Genomic DNA, 26,125 nt, shown 5'->3' with positions numbered 1-26,125 from the left:
TATTCATGAGCTGAAACCTTGACGTTTCAGCGCACGTTGCAAAGAATAAAGAGAGGGATAAAAGCTGCACTTGATCTAAATTCCATTTACAGTCCGACTGAACAGAGACGGCATTTATAATCAAGAGACGGCCGACATGTATCTGCATTATTCAACAGGAGTCAGCAAACTGTATAGAGTAAATGTTGATGTGAACGTATGCACGAGATGTTCACATATTTACATTTAAATTCAAATACTGAAATACTTTGAGCTTGTAAACTTTATGCAATGAATTCTCTATAGTCTTAATATCAGCGTATTTCAATTATCAAGCTTCTACAGCAGCTAAAGTGAAGATGCCCAGACTATAAAGTACATCCATATTTTTTCCGAGTGTTGTCACTGTTTGCCTTTTTGGAGGCAGCACATCACATCCCTTTTTACTTACTTTTCAAGTACACTGGAATGTCAGAGTCCAGCCATTTCCACCACTAGGGGGAGCAGCACCCAGTTCAACTGAACATGAGAGAGCAATGCACAATGCAAATGTTATTACACTTTCCAGTGGTTGTCTTTGTCTCCTGTCAGGACTTATAAGTCCTGACAGGAGACAAATATAACCAAATCAAACAAATGAATCTGAAATATTATGCTTGTGTATTTTATATTTGGCTTTTATTCAAGACAGTGAAAAAAAAGCACATATCTTGAATGTTCCGCTGGGAAACGTTTGGACCCGGCATTTGTGTGAATGTTACTCAGACATGTACCACCCACCTGGACCAGACCAGACACCTCCATCACATATAGCAATGACACTCCTTGATGGCAGCTGCCATCCCGCAGCAGGATGCAAATCCAAATTTATTAGATCCTAAACTGTTCAAGCATCTGCGGGATGCACTGGAACAAGTCTGAGTCACAGAGGCCCCTCCCCTCAATCCATAGGACCCAAAGACCCCCCACTTACAACATTGTGTTTTCAGACGCCACAGGACACCCTCAGAAGACGCATGTCTATTCTCTGGTGAGTCACAACTGTTTTGGAAGCAAAAGGAAGACCTGCATAATATTATAGAGGTGGTCATAATGTAATGCCTGATTGGTATACATACAGATATATAGATATATCTACAGTCTACAGAGATCATCATTCAGTTTTAATGAACTCTCAAGCATTGTCTCCCTTGACTGTGTCCAACTGAATAACAACAAGGCTTAAATATTGCCCGAATAGGATCCTGTGTCCATCCTGTGTGTCTGATATGTGGCTTGAATTAATAAAAGCCGTGCTCATTCACTGGACTGTACACACAGAGAAAAAAAGGGAAGCTTCCGCCTCAGAAAGGTGGGAGGTGTCATGTGACGCGCGGGTCCAGCCAATCAGGAGTAAGTGCGCATTGCGATCCTGTGCAGAGGGATTGTTTTATTGAAGGGCTGGTAGTGATCAATGAGCGAGTGGAGCTGTCCACGGTGCTGAAAGTTACTTCATGACGGACTGACTTTCAGCACCACGGGCAGCTACATTTGAATAATCCAAAAATAGTACACACGAACACGAATTAGTATTAAAGGATTTATATATGTTCCACTCATACCGACCGGATTTGCACACATTTAGAGTCTTTATTGTTATTTCTACTTTTCAAAGATGATTTTCAGTTTTTGTATTTACATAGAGAGACGCCTTGCAACTCAACGACTACATTGTAGCTGAAGCAGAGGAGGACTTGAGAGCAAGCTGTGCAGCTCTGACTAAAATCCCATCACAAATACAAAAACATAACTCCAATATATCCCAACAGCCCTAAGACTAAATTTGTTGCTGCTGCAACGCCGGGACGGGTGGATGATTGGGTTTCGGTTTTTTGGTTTATGCCTCCACAGCTGCTCAATCTCGGGCAGTTGGTTGTATTTCCTCGGGGTAATATAACTCTTCTACTCCATTAATAACGGAGCCACCAACGATCACATCAATCTGTGGCTGCAGACGCAGGCCCTTGTCATGTAGGTGCTACAGGCCTCCACGGTCACATGGTCAGCTGGCCAATGAGCTGAATGAAGTCAGCACCTTGTAAATCAGCGTTGACAGCGAGATACGTGTGTTTCCTATGAAGTCAATAAATGGGAAATCAGTCAGGGATTTATGAACAGGCCTGGCTGATTGGTGTTGTGGGCAAAAGCTAAATTAGATCAGTGAGAATGGCAGTATCTCAGCGTGGCAGAGGTGTATTGATGAAGTGACAGTCAACAACAGTAAAAGGGAGAAAATACACCTTCTGTGCGTTTGAATCAACTCCCCCACGGCTGCGCTTTCGGGTGTAAGTTGTGCTCCGTCTAAAGGTGTGAAAGTGCGGGTTGATCAGGCGGAACATGTTTTAAAAGGCAATAGTTTAAGTTGATCACGATTAAATGAGGCAGGGCTTCACGTCCCATGGTTGCAACCTTTTCATGACGTCGAGCCAGTTGTTTTGGTCCCCTCTGCCCAATCGGAGGCTCCTCTCACATTCTACCGGAGCCGAAATGGATCTGTTCATGCAGCGGCTCTGTCCTCCCGTAAGGACCATAACGCCCTTTGTCAGGGGCTCCGTGGTACCTGACTGCTGCTTTAAACAGCAGCACTGACATGGAAACCCCATTACAGCTGCAGAACGATTTCTTTCCAGAGCAGCGGCTCCAGCACTGTAAGTACCAGCACTACTGCGGGCGGGAGGATCGGCTCAGTAAGCAGCACGACCAATGCTGCACCTGCAATAACTGCACCTGTGAAGCGAGAAAAAGCCTCGTCTTCCGCGGGACGTCGCCGACCACTGTGGGAACTTTAAGGACACCTTCGGAAACGTCTTCGAGGCAAGGTTGCCAGTACAGCGTCTGCGACTTCACACCCTCTAGTCATGGTAGTTCATCCAGACATCATCATCCTCACCATCAGCAGCAGCAGCAGCAGCAGCAGCATTGCCGCGATCGGCAGCGGGGCAGCCTGGGCAGCAGCCACAAAGACAGTAACTCCTACAATGAAATAGCCATGAGCAGCTGCAGATACAACGGCGGCGTAATGCGGCCGCTGAGCAACTTGAGCTCGTCCCGCAGAAACATACACGAGTTTGATTCCGAGTCACAGCCTTTGCAGCCCATTTCAGCCGCAGATGCGTCGGACACTTTAGTATCCAAGCCGGAGAACAATTCCACCACCCTGATGCCTTACGCATCGGGAGACGGAGGGGGTGGCTGCGGCCACAGCGGCGGCAAATCGGGTAAAAAGAAGAACCAGAACATTGGGGAAAAGCTGGGGCACAGGAGGGCCTTGTTTGAGAAGAGGAAACGGCTCAGCGACTATGCTTTAATCTTTGGGATGTTTGGGATCGTTGTTATGGTTATAGAGACTGAACTGTCATGGGGAGCCTATGGAAAGGTGCGTATTTACTCAAACTCTTGGAGTCCCATTTGGACTTCACATTAAATTATAGCCTGGTGACGGAGCGAGTCTTTTTTTTACATTACAACAACTTCTGACAAAACTGTGAAGGGGAATGGGACTCTTAAAGAAACACGGGTCTGGGCTCACTGCACAGTGTCCCATGCATTCACATTGTCCTGCCACATGCAGGCCAAAGGGCCCTTTGCTGTCCAACCATGAAGGGGAACCCCAATAATACAAGAGGGAACTGCAATGTCAGAATTTGTTGCAGTGCATCTAAACGCACCATATAGTTCACCATGTTTGAATGTGATTTTTTATGTTGTGTCTTCTTTGGATTTTATGTTCTTACTGTTTTTTTGTTTATTTTTACAGGAATCCCTGTATTCATTAGCTCTAAAATGCCTGATAAGCCTTTCTACAATCATACTCCTGGGGCTGATTATCATATACCATGCAAGAGAGATACAGGTAAGGTTGAAACCCCTTTATTATTACTGTTTATTTTACCAAAAATGTTATAAGGGCAAGTGTTTTATCACGTTTAGCAAACACTGAATTTAAATTTATGTTTATGGGATGTCACAAGTTTTTATTTTTTATTATTATCTGAAAGTTATAACATTGAGGTTTCCTGCTTGTTTACGTAAAGCTTTAACAACTTTACACAGTGGAGGTCAATTCTCATGATGCATGGTGGTGACTGAATAGCCTGATCAGCATCTTCTCAAGCCACGTTAATAGTTTATTATACATTTTTGATAAGATTTAGGAAGTCGTCTCGGGGCCTCAGTGGATGAATGATTGTCAGCCTCTCCTGGGAGGTTCCAACGCGGCGTTTTAATGACCTTGCCTTGGAGCATTGTTGCATTACTTACAGTCCTTCTTGCGCTTCAGCACTTGTGTCTTGGTTGAGCAGCCGCAAAATTAATGGTGCCACTTTCTGCAGGGTGGAGGCATGTTGGCAGAAAGGTCTCATGTATCCGAGGCATTCTTTAATGTAATTGACTTTAAAAGTTGAGAGGAAACACAACTCAAGCCTTTTCTCGAACCTTTAAACGACGTCACGTTTAATCACGTTAATGGCGCTTCTTACATTTACACAAGATGGTGATTTTTTAACAATGTCCTTAGCTATATTGTACGAGCTGAGTGAGCTGTTTTTATGTCGTTTTTTCTTTTTTTTTTTACAGTGTTTAAATCAATGGTCAGCATATTTTTATGAAACATAAAACAACTACACCTAGGTTACATTTTTTCCATAAAAAGTTGCGAATGTTCATCATCTTTCTTGCTATATTTAATAGTCCCAGGAGACTCCAAGTCCTTTAAATAGCCCATCAATAAAATGTGTCACCCTGCTCAGATCTCTTATTGTGGAACTTTCTTTATAAGAGATGACAGAAAAGCGCCGCCATTACCATAATTCAGCTCACAACAGAGGCTTTTTTCACTTCCCCTGCAGTAGCTCTTTATGAATTAGAAATCTTCATTCTTCCCCCTTTTGGCTTCCACACGCTTAGCTCAGATACTGGGTAAAATTCATAAACAATGCGTTTTTTTTTCACTGCTCATATGTACAAATGTGAAAGGTGCATTCTTTAAACATAGTGGCTCAGTTTTCATTGTGTATGGTTCCAGTTTGCTTATGGACTGAATTTTACTGCATATGTTCGACCACGGATAATCGTATTTTCTTACTGTTGCGTGATGACGTTGGAAGTGGCTCTCATGCACCACTGTTGTTTCTTGTTCACGGGAAAGCTCAAATGCTCATTTTAGCTCCAAAAAAAACCCCGCTCTTCTTTCCAGTCCTTTAATTGTCAGCAGCTGCATATTTACCCCACAGGAAGGCTGCTCAAACCTCTTTGATCCAGACTCCTCTGAGTGTCAAGTTGATATCCAAAACACTTCCTCACCCTAGATACGCTCTCTCTTCACGGTGAAGACATTTCCTCCTTTGCTGACCTAGAAAAATGTATTAAGACGATTGTTTGCCTCATGGTTGATTACTGCAACTCACTTTTCACCACGCAACCACAATGACTGAAGCGGGAGCCAGAACCCGTGCATGAATCAGAGAACATTATCCCGTCACTGCAGTCTTACTCACTGATGCTTCTTTCTAAATGCACGAGTTGATTATAAGGCCTGTCTCCTAATTCATCAAGTCCCCCTTGGAAGTAACTATCAACCGGTTCTTGGAAGTGACTCCGTCTTACTATTTAAATCCAGTTCAGAGTGTTTTATACTTCTGCTTCCACCACGCCAGCTGCTCCTTTCCTTCCCTGCCTGAGGGTCTTTTGTGCCTGTTGTTGCTAGTCTGTCATTACTTGGTTCCTGCAGACTGACATATGTGCTGGCAACCCCCCCACCACACACACCACACATATACGCGCACAGATAAACGCGCACACATAGTAGAAAAAATGAATTAATTCTAAATCTGTTCTGCTAATGACACAGACCTGAAGAAATGTGTTTTCAGTCTCACTTTCTCAGCGTTTTTTTCCCTTGAACTTAACACTTGACTGAAAACACTTGAATAGAAATAAACTTGTTAAGTGTTCAGACAGATCAAGTCAAACGGATTGCGGGCAAGAATTATGAAGTTAATCCGTGAACGAATGAAGGCTTTACTTAAAATGTCATATTTAGTGCTGCACTTCCATATAGTCAGGTGACGTCTGAGACTCGGAGAAAAATAGTGTCAAATTCTCATTTTCAGTGTTAATTAGCTACAATAAGGAAGTGTTCGTTGAACTCAAAAACCTTTTTGTTTCATGAGCAATCTGAAGCATAAAAGAAGAAATACAACTGACGCTGATATACGACAGTGAAAAGCAGGGAATTTATCACGCCGGAGAAGCCGGAACAAGAGAGGGTTTGATTAATCAATTATCAGAATTGTTGGCAATGAACCTTCCCTCCACAGACTGACAGATTTGTCAACAGCTTCAGCTCTGTTACTTAGCCGAGTGTTTCTGCCTTACAAACACTTCGCCTTTAAGATGTCATGCCCCCACTTCTGCTATTAACAGTGTGCAAACATTATGCCTAAATGGAGAAAACCTATGTGATGTCTGTCGGGTATTTTTTACCAGTTAAGTTCCTGCACAGTCTCAGAAGACATTAAACAATATTGTGCAGGCTTTATAGTGCGCCCCATGACTAATTAAGCAGAGCTAATAAGTGAAATTGGCAGTGCCGGAAAAAGTATTCAGGTTCTTTACATGAGTTTTTAAGACCGAAGCATCTAATGATATTATATGAAAACTTCTCAGAAAGTGAAAAATGCAGTCGTGTGTTTACGGTCAATTTTATGCAACAAATACTGTGTCAAATTTCTTGTACGTGTGAACATAAATTGCTAAGTAAACTACTTAAACTCAGATACCTGCCCCTTTTTTCTTACACTGAACGTGCTGACATGCCGACTAATTACAGTCACGTTCGTTAGCGTTGCATCAAGTCTCTGGTTTTACACTACGTGCTAAAATGTGATGCTCTTTCATTTTCGTTCAGGCTCTACGAGAGCCTAATTTGTTTGCAATGTTGCAATATGCTGTTTCTGAAGAACACTTGTCCATGTGGGGAATTTTTGCTACTGCAGTGAAATAGATTATGCATGCACATCCATGTGTACTCACAGATGCCTGTCAGATGAAGAAGGCACAAGTCAGGATGATGAAATGTTTCCCCAACATTTCTAGCCCCTTAAAACTGATTTACTTGTCAAACTCGGTAAAGACCGTGCCCTACAATTTTTTTTTTCTTTCGTGGGTTATCGCGACGCAAAGTTTTGCTTCCTCGAAGTGACTGAAAACTGTGAAGGTCGGGTCAGACAGGATGGAAGCTGGACGCCAGCTGTCATTCGAATTGTTTAGGGATACATCCGCTGTGCTGCATTGGCAGTGATGAGGCCCACTGAGCCAAGTGTATTAACAGAGAGAGACAATGTGTCCATGTCGTGCTAAATGTCCTCAGTGTTCCTACAAATAGGAAAAGGGTTTGAAATCTAAGGCGTGGATATTTCACTCATGTCCTGCGTCCATAGCTGGCGAGTCACCAGAGTGATTTTTAAGCTTTTTTAGCATAGGTGAGTCTGTTTCGTTGGCAGGCGTAAGTAGAAAACAGGAAGGATAGAGTCTGTAGCTCTTTCATAACTTTGATTTGTCATTGTCAGAGTCTGATATGAGCTACAAGCTCAAAGCCCCCTCTCGCACTAGCTGCTGAAATGGTTGATGAGTTCAGTGTTTTCCCAGACAGACAGAAGCTGACGTTTTAAAAGTTTTCTCTTCTTCTCACATCAAAGGCTCTTTGCCGAGGGGCATTTGTGCTAAGGCCGTGGCTATGTCACTGTACCTTGTGATGACATATCTGCTGAGTATCATGAAACTAATGCAAAACGCTCCGGGGGGGTGTTCCGCCTTTGATGTGTACTTTTTGTGATAAAAGTCACTTGCACAATATTACATTTTACGATCTCCAGAAAAGATAAAATAGCAACACCTCGTCCAAGCCGTGCCAGCACATCTTGCCAAAACCAAACTTGGTTATGCTTGTCGGGTGGCCCCTGGGTGCTGTGTATGTGTCAGGGATCTGGTGTAACTGCAGGAGATGCTGTGCATTTCTCACAGTGAAATCTGTCCTCTACCTGAGGCTCCAGACTGGAGTCAGATAACCGCCGCTGGCTGGTGACCTCAATGTTTTCACTGAGGCATGCCGAATATTATTTACTGATGATATTTACCACATTTCTATCTGTGTGTGTAACTTTAAACACGCAGGTGATTTGGGTTTGTTAATGTGTGCAACTTGGTTGCAGTCACAGCACTTTAAAAAAAAAAATGAATATTTATTTTGGCTCGGAGATGTTTAACTGTACTTAAGCTTGAAGAGAAGAATTGCATATGCAAATGTGACACGTATCTCACAAACAACAAAATCAAATTGAACGAGCAACCGCCTCAGATTTACTCAGCAAAGTGGCCTTTTAGTGGTTCGCTTTGATATCATAAATAAGCCATTGCATTAATGTCTAATTGAACTGAACCTCTCAACCTAATTCACTAATGAGATTGAGCGATTTCATTCTCAGTGACAAGATATATGTTCCCATCTCCACATTACACAGATTAAATATTGAGCTGCACCCCATTAGTTATATTGAGAGTAGTGAAACCAGTAACCAACCCAGCTAGCATCGCAGGTGAGCTCCTCGGAGACTCCACGCCGCAGACGTAGGACAACGGCAGGCTGGGAATGATCTCAGGACATATTCAGCTCTATTGTCTCTCAACCTGACATGAATAAACCTTTCCCATGATGAGAGGGGGCATGCACTCTTAGTGATTAGACTGTATTTGAAGTCCTTTAGGAAAACAAGCTGAGAGACTGAGCGGCCGGCTGGATGCCTGGGTTTGTCCTTGCTTCTGCTCTCTCTTACAGTGCAGTGGTTAGATGTGTGTTCTCTTGTATTTAACTGTCACTGCAAAGATAGGATTTTTGAAGGTCAGGATTTTCAGACCGGTTTTTACTTCTCCAAATGTCTCTTTAGGGTTAAGACTAGAGTTAAGGACACATGTCCCTGTATATATGCGGATACATGGGTAGGATAAGATAAGATAAGATAAGATAAGGTTATCATCAGTGGGGGAAAGACAAAGATAAAGATGTGCAGGTGTGACCACATGATAACAATGGTTAGAAGGACATAGAAGGACGTAGAAGGACATGACAGGGTCATTGTTTCCGGAAAGAAAACGCATTTTTAACAGTGAGCTGTTTTACCGTCCCCTTTGGTCCAGATCTCAACAACTACTGGAGGGAATTTCATGAAAACGCGTTTTGCAGACATTGATGGTCTGCAGAGGATGGATCCTCATGATGTTTGTGAGCCCCTGATGCTTCTTCTGCCGTAACAGATTGTTTGCGTTTGCGGTAAAACTGTTTGGATTGGTATGAAATGTGGTCCACGCGTTCAGGTTCCCCCCAGAATGAATTGTAATAGCTTCAAAGGTCCCCTGATCGTTCCTCATCCTTTAACATGATTAATGATCTCTTTGAAATCTCTTCCTAAGACGTTTCATTAAGACGACTTCATTAACTGAACGCCGAATTATTTCTATATTTGTTGTAATTTTATGGCAATATACTTTGTAACATTGTTTTGAAAGGTGCTACATAAATAACTTTAGAAACTTTAGAAATGTATCTTTGTGCTAAGTGCTTATCGTCAAATGCTAGCATGCTAACACGCTATTCTAAGATGATAAACGACCGAGTGTTGGGGTTGTAATTTTAAGCATGTTAGCATGTGGATGTTAGCCTTTATCTCGCCAAGTAGAGTCTTGTAGAGCTGCTAGCACGGCCCCAAGTTCTTAGCCTAGTTATAGAGTTACTTATAACTCTAAATTTATCTTTGTGCTAAGTGCTTATCGTCAAATGCTAGCATGCTAACACGCTATTCTAAGATGATGAACGGCCGCATGCTGGCGTTGAAATTTTGAGCATGTTAGCATGTTCGTGTTAGCCTTTATCTCGCCAAGTGCTAGTAGCATAGCCTCAAACCCTTAGCCTAGTTTAGAGCAAAATTTCTGCAAGTGCCGCTAAGAGAATCCTTTTCATCACCAATTTATTTGATAATCTTTCACAATCCTAATGCCACATGAATGTTGTGGGAAAAAATGTCAATGCGCTCTTTGGTGTAGGGGTGATCAATTGTAGTAAACTAAGAAGAAGGTGACCAAGGCACTCTTGAGGTACAAAGTTTATTTATTAAAAAAAGTGGCTAATACATTGTAAAAAATAAAATAAAATGCACCTACGTGTAGCAGGCCATGGCCTTCATCAGGGTGACAACTCCCTGCATGTTGTGGTTTGGAGAAACTGAACATTTGGGTCACTGCTTGGTATACATACTGTTTCTGTATGTGTTCACTATCTTTACACTCTTTTTGATATGGTCACCACATTTAGGATTTTGTGAGACTTTTATTTCTCCGTCTGTATTTTTAAAATAAGATTTAGTCATCTGCTTAAGGCTTAACTTTAAATATTTTAACTTCAAGATTTCTTGATTTATTAAAATGTGATGAGACAAATGTATGTCATAATTTAGGGAAATTCAGTTTGGATAGAGATGTTTGGCCTCTTGGAACCTCTATTAGTTTTTTTTTTTTTCAGACCTCTAAGTGGTGCCTTTCACTGCCTCTGTTTTAACTGCAATTGAGATCATTTTAAGTAATTTTATTAGCAGCGTTTAAATCGTTTGTCAACCTCCCGTAATTCATTTAAAACTTCCTGGCTCATCAGCTGTCTGTTTTAATTCCGGACTCTCTAAATCTTAAGCCTAATTTAAAACACAGCTAAATGTTTTTTTTTCGCCGCAGATGTCGTTTCCTCCACCTCTCTGTCATAACTGCTGGTTCTGCCGTTAGCATGGAATATTTCATGCTGTGAGGTAAAGGACCCTTGAGTATTGTGTTTCAGGTCATCCATTACCATAATTGCTTTTACTCAACAAGTAGGCTTTCCTTATGCATGCCGCTTTTAAATGTTTAATTACATTGTTTTGAGGTAACAAACTTTGTAACTGCTTTTGACAGGATCGGTTTGTTGTTTAAAATGTAAAATAAACCGCGGCTTGTGCGGCGTGCAAACAATAGATTTCGCTGCTTTCAGAGGCCTAATTCTGTAAGTAAGAAACCGTAGCAGAGTGGAGTCACAGCTTGTGTTTCCGTGTCTACATTACACTCACTTGGAAAGCCAAACAGGACAAGCTGTGGTTAGAGTTACACACTTCTCTGGCAGATGTCAGTTTGTTAAAAGGAGCTCAGTGTCACTCATTCGATATGAACAATGGCCTCTGAAAATTTAATTCATGTGTTTTCAGTGTTTGGGGGGAACTTTGATTGTAGCTTTTAAATAAATATAAATGAGCGGCGGAGGCTTTGTGGGGCCGTTGTACCATTTGTTCAGGGACATGTGTTAGCTGCAGCTTCCTCTGTGTTTAGTTTTTCTTTTTTTTTTTTGTAATGTGCCAGCATGTTGACAGTTGCCGTTTCTTTCCTTAGTGTCTGTCTGACATGCAATCGGCTCAGAAGCTATAATGAGCGCACTGTCTTCAGTGAAGTTTGTACGTTAAAGCAAATCGGTGGACGTCTCGGAGAGCCTTTGAAGCTGTCAAACTGTAACATGTGGACTATTCATGTGTGTCTGCGAGAATAATGGCAGTGCACAGCATTATTGATTTTCCTCTGCGCTTTCTCTGTCCTTGCCTTGAACGCATTGAATGGGACCTTTCTTTTCGATGTGAGAAATTTCGGCAATTCCATTTTATGTAACACATCAGTGCTAAATTTACAATCTAGGTCACTGATCCCATTAGCCCTTCAGGAGTGGGACAGTTTTTTATTCTATAATGAGAAATCTCAAATTAGACTAGTTGGCAAATTTTTGAGTCGTGATGTGTTTAATGGTGTGGTCGTTTTTTTATGTCACCTAATAAAAGCGTTGTTTTGACTACTAGTCAGCTGCAGGATTTCGGAGCAAAGGACAGTTTGAAAGTCACTTGTGGACGAGTATTGATGTTTGGTTGAAGAATTGCAACAAGCACACCCCTAATATTTCAACTCCACCCCAGTTTTTAACTTAACGTCACCAATTATTTTTGCACAACCCAGATCTCACATCAGGAGCAGATTTTTATCAGTGACCATGATTGTAATAAAAGAACAAATGGTGCATTCGGTCCAGGCTCTTTGAGCTGCTCTCTATTTTTTAAACATGAGGTGCACAAAGATTGAAGCAAATAAAAAGGCATGTAAATGTACCTTTTTGTATCTTATGACATAGGTCACAGCTAAAGCTACTGTTGGAAAGTGAAAAATTGCACAGTGTTTAAAAATATTCGGATCGATCCCTAAACACTACTGAGTTTCTCAACACTGACATTTTGACAGTGGGTCACCCTCAGCAAAGAAAACCAGGTAAATGTTTGCACGCCTTTTAAAATGACCACGAATTTTGGAACATTGTGCAACGAGAACTAGAAAACTATGTTATGTACAGATGCAGCTCCCAAAACCATTAACCTTTTAAGACCCGAACATCCGCCAGCACATAAAAAAAAAGAAAAAAGCTTGGTGTATTTGAATTATTTGAAACACTCGCCAATGAACAAAAGTCAAAGTGCGGCTGAACACTGTGAAGATGCGCTTTCTGAGAAAAAAGCTGCCATTACGGTAATGATGACGCACCGCTTCTGTTGGCTGCAGTTTGGGGAGCAACGCAAGACTGGGGAGCCCAAGGAAAAGAGAGTTGTCTGGAGGAATTTGATGGTAAAAATGAAGTTAGTTATACCATTGAGATGTCACAAAGTTTTTCCAGACAAAAGCATAACTTCCCAGTGTTCAGCCACACTTTAAATTTTAACAATAGAGCAAACCATGGTGAGTTACGGTAATTCAAATATGTTCAGGCTTTAAAGGGTTAAATGGTGCCCCTTCTAACTATTTCACAATATAGCATCTATAAATGATAGATAAGATATCAATAGTCCCATCTAGCTGGCTTCGCGAAGAACACCAGCCGATTTACAGAGTTCTGATAAGCCTAAATAAAGATATTTGCCCGTCATCCATCGTTTTGTAGCTGACAGCTGGACACTGGTGGGCGTCCCGGGCTCTGGTAGCCTACTTAATTCCCTAAGTGTCCCTAGTGTACGGACAGTTCCTCTTGCCATCACGGCTCTGTATTTGAGAAGAAAACATCTGGTTTCCCACTATCAACATGGAGAATTTGGAGGTCAGACACTAGACAGTGAACAATGTTTCCCTGCAGTAAACATTTGGGGAATTCTTTGCTTGTGCCTTAAGTCAATCAACTATATTAGGCCACACATGGGAGGTTGTTGCCTTGGAGTTGAGATTAGTCGAACTTAGTACCTACCTTATTCACTTGTATTATTTATTAGCATTGCTTTGCCTACAACTTGCTGAATTACATTAACATACCTTGTTTTTTTTTCATTAAATCCAAAAATAAATCCATGCATCCCCGCAAAAACTACACAACCTTCCTCCTTTTCCTCACACCCCTTCCTGGTTGATCCTTTTTTTTATAGTCTCTAAACTAGATGTTGTTGAAAGACGAACTGTGCACAATCTCGTTTCTCGTTACGCTAAGCTGTAAGCACAAACATCGTCCTGCCTCTGCATGTTTTCATTTCAAAGCCCGAGAAGTCACTGGACATCCCCTAATTCACTGCCGAGCACATCAGAGGGGTTTCCGACAAATTGTAACGGTGCAGTTTTTCTCTCTCCTTTAGATAAGAGCCCGCACCCGTGGTTAAAAACAGCCGTTCGGAAACCTCGCTCGTATTTGCTGACAACAACATTTTGTGAAATATCTACTTCCACTCGTGACGGCTCGTACAGGCAGAGGACCTTGACGTGATTGAGTGGATGTAGAACAGGAGCAGCTGTGCAGGAATAGCGGTGCGATGTGTCAGAGGGAGGAATTATTCAACCAATGCAGAGGAAGTTAATACTGTTTGATAGTCCTAAATCTGCAACCCACGCCAGCAAATACAAAACGATTGAGATGTTATATCTACAACCATAAGCTTGATCAGGGATCACTGTGAATGAACTGGTGATGGCAGTCGTGGGCTTAGCCATCAGTTCAGGGTGAATACACTGAGCAGTGAATCTTCTGACTAAACATAACTGTAGATTGGATTGAAAGAGGGGGTGAACCAGAGGAGGGAGGAGCAGGAGCAGCAGCAGCAGCAGCAGCAGCAGCAGCAGAAGTGACCACACGAGGAAGCTGATGAATCTGACACAGGACACGGTGGAGAAGAGTGATGAGAGTGGTTGAAATACACTTGCACCGATGTCCCCGGTGAAACAGCCTACCTTCTGGCCAGGGGTGGCCAGGCAATCAGAACCTAATGCTAATGTGGAGGTGGCAGATGTTCTCATCATTATTATGCTTTGAAGTCGAAAATGCTTTCTGCCTGCTGCTAATGTAACGCTTGGTGTAACTCTTTTTAGATTATTAGTGGAGTCTGAAGGCTGTGAGAAAATTAATCTTCCGGTGGTGTTTAGTGCCGGAGCGCTAGTGGGATCACACGCTCAACAATAGGTCTGAATTTTAGGTTTTTCTTTAATTATTTGGAGTAGAGCTGCAACTGTTAAACACATTGCTGTGAGGTTACACTTTGGCACGAGAGCACAAATTGACCCGGTCGCTTTTAAATGCCTTGCGTAGTTGAAAAAGATATTTTGTTTACTTGCAATACAAAGAAAAGCAGGTGAAATCAGAAAGTGTTTGTGGCTATTTTTACTCGACAAGAAAACATCAATGAAATATAAAAATAGGTCCAGATGATCACGTGTTGATTAACTGTTTCCGCTGTCACTGTAGTAGGAATGTTTTTAACTGTATCTACCCGAAGAGTGTGAGAAGCTTAATAATCATCACTGCAGTCGTTTACCACATTGAAAGCATTGACAACAAATGGTCCCTTTAAAGCAGGACAACACAAGGCAACAAATATTGTTTGTGTGACATGTCAGTGTATATAGTTAATTTCTGACCCTGAAAGAGTATAGCATCCTCCATCATATATGATTTATTTTTCATTTTATTGGGCTACACCTTCTCCAAATGTTTTTCTGGGCAAAGGTCTTTAACAAATGTGGCGGATTTAATGACTTGCGGCAATTCGTGACTTATTCTTTAATGGGCTTAATGATTTCCTGTAGCTTCCTGTGTCAACATGATGAAAATGTTAACTGTCTTTTGCCCTTCATCGTCCTCACCGTGCCCTTTCCTTGCAGCTATTTATGGTGGACAACGCAGCAGATGACTGGAGGATAGCCATGACGTACGAGCGCATCTTCTTCATCTGCCTGGAGATCCTGGTGTGCGCCATCCACCCCATCCCAGGGAATTACACCTTCACCTGGACAGCACGCCTGGCCTACTCCTATGTGCCATCCAAGACGGATGCAGATGTGGACATCATCCTGTCCATCCCCATGTTCCTGCGGCTGTACCTCATCGCTCGCGTCATGCTGCTGCACAGCAAGCTCTTCACTGATGCCTCGTCCCGAAGTATCGGTGCACTCAACAAGATTAACTTTAACACACGCTTCGTGATGAAGACCCTCATGACCATCTGTCCCGGCACTGTGCTGCTGGTCTTCACCATCTCGCTATGGATCATCGCTGCATGGACAGTGAGAGCTTGCGAGAGGTGCCTGGATCATTTTCTCACGCTATGCCGTGCTGCTCAGCATGAAACATAGATAAGGCGTAAAAATGGATAGTGTAGACACTTCTGCAAGATTTACACATGCCGTTAAGTCATAGCCCTGCAGAATCTTGACAACAGATTTGATGTTACTGCTACAGTGGATTACTTTTTCAATGAGAATTAGTCATAAGGTGAAGCTGGGGTGCGTCAGTTTGTGTAGGTGCACGTAGTCTGGTCAATCTATTACATATATTATTTATTACAGGTACCATGACAACCAAGACATAACCAGCAACTTTCTTGGAGCCATGTGGTTGATCTCAATCACGTTTCTTACCATCGGATATGGGGACATGGTCCCCCACACGTACTGTGGGAAAGGAGTCTGCCTCCTGACTGGCATCATGGTGAGTACAGCAGACTTGTTGTGTTTCTCATAGGGTTGCGCTGCTAATTATCAATTTAAAAACGCTGACCTGCAACTAAAAATGATCACATTTGCCGCCAATTTTAGGGCGCCGGCTGCACTGCCTTGGTGGTGGCTGTGGTGGCGAAGAAACTGGAATTAACCAAAGCTGAAAAACACGTCCACAATTTTATGATGGACACCCAGCTAACAAAAAGAGTAAGCTCCACACTCTGTCAGTGGCGCGTCTCCTTCCTGCAGTCTCAGCCGAATGCCTAAAAAAAGATATATGTATTGTTTTCTCGCTGCTCTTTAGGTGAAAAACACAGCTGCGAATGTTCTCAGGGAGACGTGGCTCATCTACAAGAACACCAAACTGGTGAGGAAGATGGACCACGCCAGAGTCAGGAAGCACCAGAGAAAATTTCTCCAAGCCATTCACCAGTAGGTGCCAGTCTCCTTAACCGCGACCTGTGTTGCCGCTGCTCTAACGCCTTTCTATCCAGCAGCGTGTTCATTTGATTCACCGGTGCAACCTGAAATCTGAATTGTTTGACACCTGTAGCAAAAGTATGTGCTCGTATTATGGACGTATTATCCTGGAGTTCATTACTACCTGACTTCACAGATGTGATATCGAGCTGCTGCTGATGCTGCATGTGACAGATGCCAAGGAATTCATTGATAAAAAAAAAAAGTGCTCCCTGCATCAATTGTCATTATGACATAGGCGTATTTTTACAGCAGTGTGATATTATTACTCTCTGTATCTGTCAGGCGCTTATGTGTCTGTTTCGCCGCGAGTCAGGTGTCAAGCTGACCTCAGGGCTGACACATTTGGGTTTCTAGTTCTCTAGTGGCCGGTCAGACACTTACCTGTCAGCTAGTCTTTTAGTGAGTCCCCAAGGATGCCCAAAGTGCTATCTTACTCCAAAACAGTATTGATTTTTGCCTCACCTCGCTGTTGTTTTTCTTCATCCTACAGTGCTTATCAACACATTTATTCCATGGCTTCTTTTAGCAACTGACAATTACCTCGAGGCTTTATTTAAATAAATAAGCGGGTGCACAGAGATTGCGTTAGTATGTAGCTTCATACTCAAGTAAAATCCCCTCTGTTCATGCATTTGTTTGCCTTCTGTGGGTTTTATTTACGTGCAAGCGGGTCTGTGTGTGCTCCTGCGTACAACTTCGATTTGCTCGTGAATCTTTTAAACGTACTGTTATGTTTCAAAGGCGTTAGGCTGTTTACGCACAAAATGCATGCATGCTGCTGCTGCTGCAACCGGCAACCAGATTTCTGCAGTTTAATAGCATAGCTGCTTTTTTTTTTTAAGTTATTGCGCCCTTGCTGTTTTCTGTGCCGTTGTATTCAGGCAATTTGCAGCAGCAATGACAATGTCTCACGTCCACCTCCTGTTCTCTAGGACAGCCTAATAATGGAAACAGCTCTGAGGTAAATCTATAGAGATCCAGATTCAATGGGGAAAAGACACGCCTAGCTTTGTTTGCAAGGACAACCACTCTGGGTGGCGGCGGCGGCGGTGGCGTCCTCCCGTCGAGCCTTTGTCGTGTAAAGATTTTGTTTTGTGTGTGAACAAGCATTATCTGGTAGAGCTCGAGGTGCCGCATGTAGCGCGGTGTGACACACAGACTCCGGACTGAGATTAATATAGAGCAGGAAGCGCCATGACAAGTGAAGGGTTGTAAAAGGCCTATAGGTGTCCTTGACCTTGTCATGATAGCAAACGTCACATCAGAAGTTGTCATGCTCGTTTCCTCTGGTCAAAAACGGCGAGAGAGCGCGATTGTTTCCCCCCTCACGAGTCCTCATCTGTCACAGTAAAGAATGCGAGGTGTAAACTGTTCTTAAACGGAGCCATAGATGCTTTGGGGCGCTGCCTGGGTTGGTGAGTGTTCACTGATATTGGTGGGGGGTGGAGGGTGGGTGGGGGGCAACAAGCACAGCTCTGAATACAGGGAAGTGACACCCTGCTTTCAGGAGAAATTCTTGGTGGCGGTCTAGAGACGAGGGTTACAGCAGCAACAGATTTTGCCACCTGAATATGTTTATCTGATGTTGTAATAATTCATTTGTCTACTTCATGTTTCCTTTTTTTTCCTGTTTGTGTCGACACAATGCAATAGAGCTCGAAAGTAAGTCTTCGCCTCACACGTAGACCTATACAGACCTGTTGTGTGCATGCTAACGAGAGCTTGTCCTTGAACCCAATAATGTTACTAAAAAAATTACACTCCCTCATTTGATAAGTGAAATTCATGCCTCGACCATGCTGTAGTTAACTGTTTCGCATGAGGCGGATGATTGAGGTTTTCATTAGTTTGGAAAAAAAAAAGAAACATTTCTTTTTATTTAGATATATCGGACTAACAACTCCAAACACATTTTATTATGCAATAGACACATGCTCCACGTTACTCTATATTCACACCCACAGGTTAAGTGAATTTCAATTATCAGTGATGGAGGGTGTTTTTCTTTCCATTTCTGCATGGATGTGATGAGACTTTGATCTTTAATCAGAAAGCCACTGATTAAACTCCAATCAACTTTGTTTTCACGTACCGAAGGATGACGACTAGAGCTCTTCAAGACACAGGCCTGCAGTAGCACTGCTGTATAACTTACAAATCCCCCAAAAGTGCGGCCATGCTAACTCAGATCGGAGCTCAGGGTCATCTTTCGGCGAGTGGAATCATTGTTAACGTCCGTTTCAGCATTCGCAGCCATTTCCTCCATTTCTCTGTCGGATGACACATTAGCAGAGATGCTGACCCGGCGGCATCATGGCAGGTTTGCAGCAGAATAACAAGGACACGCGGCCGTCATGCGGGAAGAATTAGCCGGCAGCCGACGCGGTTGAGATGCCGCCGAGGTCATCATTGGACGGCACATTTTACCACGCTGCAGGCGTGACGCGGCACACATGAAGCCCCGAATGTCTTACACAATGTTAAAGGCCAGAAACAGCTGTGAAATCAAGTGTCTCGGCCCGGTCGGCGCATCCCCCTCTGGGAACGCTGTCCCTTTTCCATCCACAAGGTTGAAGAGGGAATCATAGCGAGGAGCGAGGCAGTGAGTGGTTGTTAGCTCAGGGATCAGGAGAGTGACCTGAGAGGAAGGTCAGGGTAAAGCCTCAGAGCAATCTCGTTTGTGCTGCTGGAGAGGCTGAGACTGTGACGGACAATGTAAAAGTAGGGGGACAGAAAAAATAAATAAATAAAAAGAATAGAGGCTACAGGATGTTCCCCCCGTCCTCTACATTTAAGGCAAATTTACATTTCTTTCCACGGTGAGGTAAATGGAGATCTTGACAAAGAAAGCCAGTTGCTAGGGTGAAAAAAAAATAATATGGAGCGCTGCACTAACGGAGATTGCCTGCACAGATTTAGAGGGGTATTGAAAAGCTTAGCATAGCTCTATTCCCCTGATGAATAGCAACCAGATTTAGAGTGCCCATTCAAAAGGAGAACTGCCCGTGAGGAGTGATTGACAGAGGAGAGGAGACATATAGAATATAGAAAGGTGGAGTAAGTAGGCTTCCTCGGCCTGACCTCGAGCTGCCCTGCACTTCGACCCCGACTGACAGCTACTGGTCATCCAACTGTGAAATGTATAATTATAACAGGTCTTACATCAACCGCAAAACCATTTAACACCGAATTACCTTTCAAGAGTTTAGAGTGACGGCCTCCTTGTCTTTATCCTCTCAATCCGTTTACTTAAACTCAGCGGTATTCTGTACTTCAGGGTCTTTAACTCTGCGTGCTAAGGCCTCAGTCAGGACACGTTTTTTCGTGCCTGTAGTTTCCTTTTAGCGGCTCCTCTGGCACCATCTGTTGGTTTAAGCCGTCATCTTCGCTCCACATTCGCCTGCGGTCAGGAAAACAGCAAAACGATCCTGCAGTTGCATGAGAATAGGACTCCCCAGAGGCCCCATAAATCCCACCTGCATTTTCATTTGATTCGCATACAAACTAATAATCGCCCCGCACCCACTAAAACTGCTACTTTTTCCTCATTATTTGATCAAAATCTGAAACGTAGGCGAACTTGCCGTCATGGCGTTACCTTGTTATTGTGCTCACTGTAATCTAGCGGCCGTGTGTGATTCAGGTGGCGGGGAGGGAGGGAGGGAGGGAGGGGGGGTCTTTAATATCTTGGAACCACACGAGGCTGACGCTACACAATACTGCACCGTTGCTGTTTTCGAGCCCCCCTCCCGAGTAGAAGACTGAAAACCGGCCTTAGACGCTTAATTAAACAGGAGATGTGAATTATTTAAGCATGTTGTATGAAGTAGGTAAGCTATATTTTCTGACTTTGCAAGCAAGATTTCTGGATGGTAAGAAAAAGGCCAATGCTGCAGGAAATTCTACCTCAAAAATAAAAGCATGTTATTTTTATTTTTTTTATTTGCCATGAAACATTGATGTTTAAGTGTCGATTTTTATCCATATTTTTTTCCATTTACACTGGAAATGTTCAAAAGGGAAGTGTCCACATGCTATAGTCGCTATCTAAAGGTTAAGGTTTGGCTTTTTGAGAGACTAAATAATTTATAGAGACAAGAGTTTGTTTAACAGAAGGAACCTTTAAAGAAACAAAAAAAGGGCCTTTTCTGGAGTTTTACAACCTCATATCAGGTAGATGTAGGATATAACTTCTCTGATATGAGCATACCCCTCATTTCTTTTCAGTATGGTGGTATGTGCTGGTTGAGTAGGACGCAGAGACGTTCTCATTCTCCTCAGTGGCAGCTCTCCTCCCCCCCCTCCTGTGGTCTCCTTTCCACTTGCATGCAGCTCAACCAAACAGACTGACCCCTTCAATCCTTGCATTCTCGAACACACGTCCCGTGCATGTCCTATAGGAGTGTTCTCCATGCCTTGTGTGTGCACAAATTTTAAGACGCAATGATCGATTCTTATAGCGTTAATTTATTGGGTTCTGAATGGTCTTGTGTTCAGATTGAGAAGTGTTAAAATGGAGCAACGCAAGCTGAATGACCAAGCAAACTCACTAGTGGACCTTGCTAAGGTAAGCTAGACTAACAGTCTACTGCTGCATTGTGCATTGGGTTTCTTTCTATTGTGTGTCTCAGTTCAGTGCATGCTAGCTTTCTAATATAATCAAAGTCTACAGGTGTCAAATAAACAGACAGGCGTTACATCAGTGTGGTGATTCTGGTTGACTGCACTCATCCGGGTGCGAAATAATAACTTCCATTCATCTTGCAGTGTAAATTATTATCCCGGGGCCATGTTCTCCTGCAAATTACTGAATGAGAGTAACAGGAAACTCCTTTGGGTAATGCAAAATGCCCAGTGCAGTTTTTTCACTTTATGCATTCTCTGATGTTTGTCTCCAGATGTGCTAAACAGAAGTCGACAAACCTTAGGGAAAGACCAGGCAGTGCGCCAGTCTGACACAGCAGAAACAGTAACCTGGGAAGGGAGACACACTGTGATCTGATGATTCAGGCAAAAATAAAGGCAGAGTCAAAAAAAAAAAAAAAAAAGAGCAGAGAAAGCCAGAGCGCTTTGACATTCAAGAGTACATCCCATTCGAACTGGATTCCGGCCAGCATGACGTGAACGGTATTAGTTAATACTGCCTAATCACCTCATGCTGTAAAGCAGCAGCGAGGGTTTGGGATATGACATTGGACGAGGTGGCTTGTGGTCACTGAGCTGGATCTTTGATTGTTGTTGTAAGAGCCTGCAGCCACAAGAAGGCAGTGTAGCTTCAGTCTTTTATTGCTCTCAGTGGGAAGATGGTGCTAAATAGAGCTGAACACATCTTCGGAAGATGCATCACCACTGCAGTGCACAGCGAAATTCCACAGATCACAGTGTATCCCTTTAATTCATTACCTCCTCGGCGCTCTCTTATAGGCTTTGTTATTTCACCCAATGTGATGTAAGTGATGCATTTTTGTTGAAGATTGTTTTTTATTTTATTTTTTTATTTCCCGCAGCATTTTCCGTCTGCAAATTGCAAAATTGCTCACTCAAGCTGCTGTTTGAAACAATCTCCGCCGCCCTCCTCTCTCTTCTCGCCTTATTATCCTGTTCAGAAATGGGTCGATCGCGTCAATTCGTGGTTTCATTTTATATCCATAATAACCACCTGTATTCTTGCTCCATCGGTTGCCTCTTTATATTCACAATATTTGTTCTCCCGTGGTTTACTGGACCTCTTCTCCTGCTCTCAGGCATTTTTAGACATCACTATTTAATGCGTTCTTGTTTCATTCCTTGACTCACAGATGAACCTCGGGTTAGCTCAGGTCTACCTGCAGTCTGCTTTTGGTTTCAGTTAATTTCTTAATTATAGGAAGAAAAGGGTCGTGTGCTTAAAATAATACATATTCCAATTCCATACATGATTATTTTGGTTTTCGTTTGTAACCCAATGAAAAGGCTTTACATAACACGAAATTAAGGATTAATCCATGTAAATAAATAACAACACTGTGCAACTTTCATCTCGAGCTGTCAGGCTGAGTGCTCTCAGGGCTTCTTTAGTCCTCGCTGATTCACATAAACAACCTATCGCATCATTCTCGCCTCAGATCAGACGAGGATAAGGTAAGTGATGGATGACATCGCCTCTCGGCTGCCAGGGATTATTAGTCTGAATAATAACTCAGAAGCCGTCCTCTGGCAGCGCCGCTCCCACTCCTCATCTGAAATGTGACGTGGATTTCTCCGTCTGTCGCTGACTATTTTGGAGGAACCTCTGGGATTTTAGAAAACAGCAGCTACAGTATATTTTTAAGGGCCGTTAACAGACAGCCGATGCATCAAAAACAAGAGGAGAATGCATCATGCAAAGGTTTTGCATTGATATGCTCACATGAAAGCTTCCCTTCTAGATCAGTTCCTGACAGGAAATGAGCTGGCTCCGGTGCGGTAGCATAAAAAATAACCTAACCCGATGTTTATCTGACCTTTTCTACTTTTCTGTTTTTAACTGCATGGGAAAGTTGCCAACCAAATGGAAAGCATGATACCATAATAAAAGCATTTACTCGTAACTTTATTTAATGTAAGACGCTGACATTAAAGGATTGACTCACATTTCTTTCAGCTTAAGTCTCTGAACTAATGCCTCACATTCCCATAAGTACACTTTGCTGTAATTCCTTATTCCTTTCACAGACCACAAACTAAGCCTCTTTTTACTGTACAATTTCGGTGCACAGTAAGTGAAATACGCCGTTTTTCTTCAGTGCAAAAATGTATTAATGTATTTGTTGCTGTCCACCTTCCTTAGCTCAGTAAAAATAATGCAGCAGAAAAAAAGGGAACTTTGCACTAAAAAGTCCTCCGATGCTATATAACTTTTTTAAAAACTTCATATTAGCTCATGTTTCTCCTCATTTTTTCCACTTATGGAAAAAGTGAGTATTATTCTAACATGGACTCAAGTTGACTATATCCATTAAATTTTTCTTAATTTGTTTGACAGTCATGTGTTGAGGATGGGACCCTTTCACTGTGCACACCCAATGTCACATTTGTGATAAAAAGAAAAAAAAAACGTGTATTTTTCTATAATCTTGTGGTTTCATGATGGACACCTCCAGCATTTTCAGGTTGTCCATGAAAGTTAACGCCAATTTGGAAAACAGTCGGATTAAGTGCGTGTCATTTCTCCTGTTCCAGACTCAGAACATCATGTACGACATGATATCGGACTTGAATGAGAGGGGGGAGGACATGGAGAAGAGGATCGCCCTGCTGGAGACGAAGCTGGAGACTCTACTGAGTAATTTGCAAGCTCTGCCCGGACTCATCAGCCAGGTCATCAGCCAGCAGCACAGGGACTTCCTGGAGGTGCAGCTCCAGCCTTATGACAAACACAGCCCTGAGCGCTCACAGTCAGTGTCCCGACGGAGGTCGTCCTCCACAGCACCACCCACCTCCTCCGAGAGCAGCTAGAGTCCACGGGGAATGCCTCCACTGATGACTTTTGCCATCATATGGCCAAGTTGCATTTATCGTAAAGCCTTATGGTTTCAATAAGTATTATCCAAATTCTGATGACAGAATCCAAGATACTGGGGACAATGCATTTTAATGGATAACATCATGCTGTTATTTGTTTTTTATTACCTCAAAAGATGCTGTTATCCTTGCTCTGGTGACATGACTACGAATAATGGCGCTTCCCTCAGTAAAAAGGCCTATCGATGGGGCTGTGATAAGAACTCTTCTCCATCTCTATGCAGAGGTAGCCAGTTTTAGATGGCGAGGTTACCAAGTGTGAAACTATTGCACTAAAATAGTGCTTCTCACAGACTTTGTGCTTCTGCTGGCTTGATTCAGTTGCTGTGTTCCTCAAAGCAAAGTGAGAAACCACTGAGAAATCAGTCAGGGAGCATGTCAGTGATATTGAATAAAAAATGCTGTGTTTGATGGACTGGAGTGAACTGAGAGCAGAAGGCAGATGAAAATCGCTTCTTCACACTGTCACTCAGAGATAACTTAAAAAGCTTGAAATGAGGATTAAAAAAATATATATCTTTTAGGTTAGAAACAGCATCAACTATAGCGGTTTTCTTTTTGCAGAGTGCCCCTGTAGAATGACTATTTTTGGGGCGACGTTGCAAATAATTTACTCCTCTAGTCAAAATGAATGCATCAAAATCTGTACTTGCACTTACTTTTTATTCAATGCACTTCAATGCTGACTGAAATATGATATAAAGATGCGTTGCTCATTAAAAGAAGAACATTTGAGATGTTTGGGCATGGGTTTATTATTGTCAATTCTCAAGTTGTGGCTAGTGTTGATGAATCAAGTCGAAGCCCCCTTTTCTGTTTTCCACACTGACGTGGACCTGTAGAGGTCTAAGGAGATGTATTGGGTGATGATAAATTCAGTAATTATTACCCCCCTGTCTTGCTGTGTCTCACCTCCCGTCCTTCCTTCCTGTGCTGTTTATGCTTGCTGTCACCCCAGCCAGGCAACCACAAACACTGAACAACAACTGTAAACCGTATCTACCTTTTAAAAAGAAAATGCCTATTTTTATATATTTTGATGAGGACAAGCACACCTCTTACAATTCAACAAACAGCAACGAGGATCTGTGAAGCGACAGATTTGACATATCAGTGTATATGTTGGACTGGAGTTAAGATACATAAAGCTGTCCATGAGTGATTTAAAACTTGCATTATTCTTCAGACTGCATTTATTTTTTACAGCAAATGCTTTAGATGACACTGCTGGTTGAGCTGGACGAGCAGACAGGTAAATCTACTTATAGTGACTGGAATTTATTAGATTTAGAAGTTTTAATGTCCAGAGTCCAATTAAAAGATTCTGTTTCAAATATCCCCCTTGGACATTCACAGAGTTTCACACCGTGCAAACTGTGTGAAAAGCTCTGATGTGGAGAGGATACCTTTTAGATGGTAAAACTCAGCATATGACAGTAGTTGTTGAAGAGAAATTTTTTCAGAGTTCATAGAACGCAGCATGGGTCAGAGGAGATCTGGTGGTCACTCATCAAATCAGCAGCACTGACCTTGTTCAACCAGCTCACCCACAAACCAATAAATTAGTCAGAAGGTCAACAAAACGACAACAGATGTTCAGTCCACAAACTTTAGCAGCATAGATACCAATGAGAGATTATACTGTATGCAACTTAAACGATAAACAATTAAACACTAAAACTATACAATTTGACAAGTCTGCGTCCTTTTTTTTATTGTGTGGGATTTTGCATTTATTAGGTTAAGTCAAATGTGCGTGTGTGTGCCCCTGCATAAACACGTTGAAATATAACTGAAAGAGTCACGGTCCAAATCACACTTCATTTTAAGTTTATTAAGTTTGGAAGCCTTTGCCACTCATTATTTGGGTATATCTAGGGTACGTTGTGCCCTAGACAGTGGGATTATAACGTGGGCTGTAAGAGGCTTAACATACACTATTATATATTGGACCCTTTTGGCATACACACATATTATTCTGAATGTGTTTAGAATATTTATTCTAATCTCAACA

The 26,125-nt window shown here is 42.5% G+C and overlaps 1 protein-coding gene across 3 annotated transcripts; it reads left to right on the top strand.

The window, feature by feature from the left end:
• Positions 1-973: 973 nt before the first annotated feature.
• kcnn2 (potassium calcium-activated channel subfamily N member 2) lies at positions 974-25,799 on the top strand. 3 transcript variants are annotated; one of them, XM_047570636.1, is made up of 9 exons: positions 977-3,394; positions 3,776-3,871; positions 15,250-15,668; positions 15,934-16,075; positions 16,183-16,293; positions 16,391-16,518; positions 18,223-18,231; positions 21,067-21,136; positions 23,770-25,799. In XM_047570636.1, the coding sequence occupies exons 1-9, from the start codon at positions 2,609-2,611 to the stop codon at positions 24,043-24,045; spliced, it is 2,037 nt and encodes a 678-aa protein (XP_047426592.1). In that variant the 5' UTR covers positions 977-2,608; the 3' UTR covers positions 24,046-25,799. The 3 variants fall into 3 exon arrangements, with proteins under 3 accessions (XP_047426593.1, XP_047426595.1, XP_047426592.1); XM_047570637.1 differs by lacking the exon at positions 16,183-16,293 and having other exon boundaries at positions 974-3,394; XM_047570639.1 differs by lacking the exons at positions 18,223-18,231; positions 21,067-21,136 and having other exon boundaries at positions 975-3,394; positions 23,770-23,932.
• Positions 25,800-26,125: the final 326 nt, after the last annotated feature.

The sequence above is a fragment of the Mugil cephalus genome, chromosome 19, assembly GCF_022458985.1.
Source record: "Mugil cephalus isolate CIBA_MC_2020 chromosome 19, CIBA_Mcephalus_1.1, whole genome shotgun sequence".
NCBI classification, from domain to species: domain Eukaryota; kingdom Metazoa; phylum Chordata; class Actinopteri; order Mugiliformes; family Mugilidae; genus Mugil; species Mugil cephalus.
The sequence above is the reverse complement of the archived record's forward strand: the minus strand, read 5'-3'. Positions and strand labels throughout refer to the sequence as shown.

Excerpts from the sequence above, each read along its gene's own strand:
- kcnn2 (XM_047570636.1), top strand. The coding sequence starts at position 2,609 with ATGGAAACCCCATTACAGCTGCAGAACGATTTCTTTCCAGAGCAGCGG. Across the intron at positions 15,669-15,933 it reads ACAGTGAGAGCTTGCGAGAG|GTACCATGACAACCAAGACA; the intron begins GTGCCTGGATCA and ends TATTTATTACAG. Across the intron at positions 16,294-16,390 it reads ACACCCAGCTAACAAAAAGA|GTGAAAAACACAGCTGCGAA; the intron begins GTAAGCTCCACA and ends GCTGCTCTTTAG.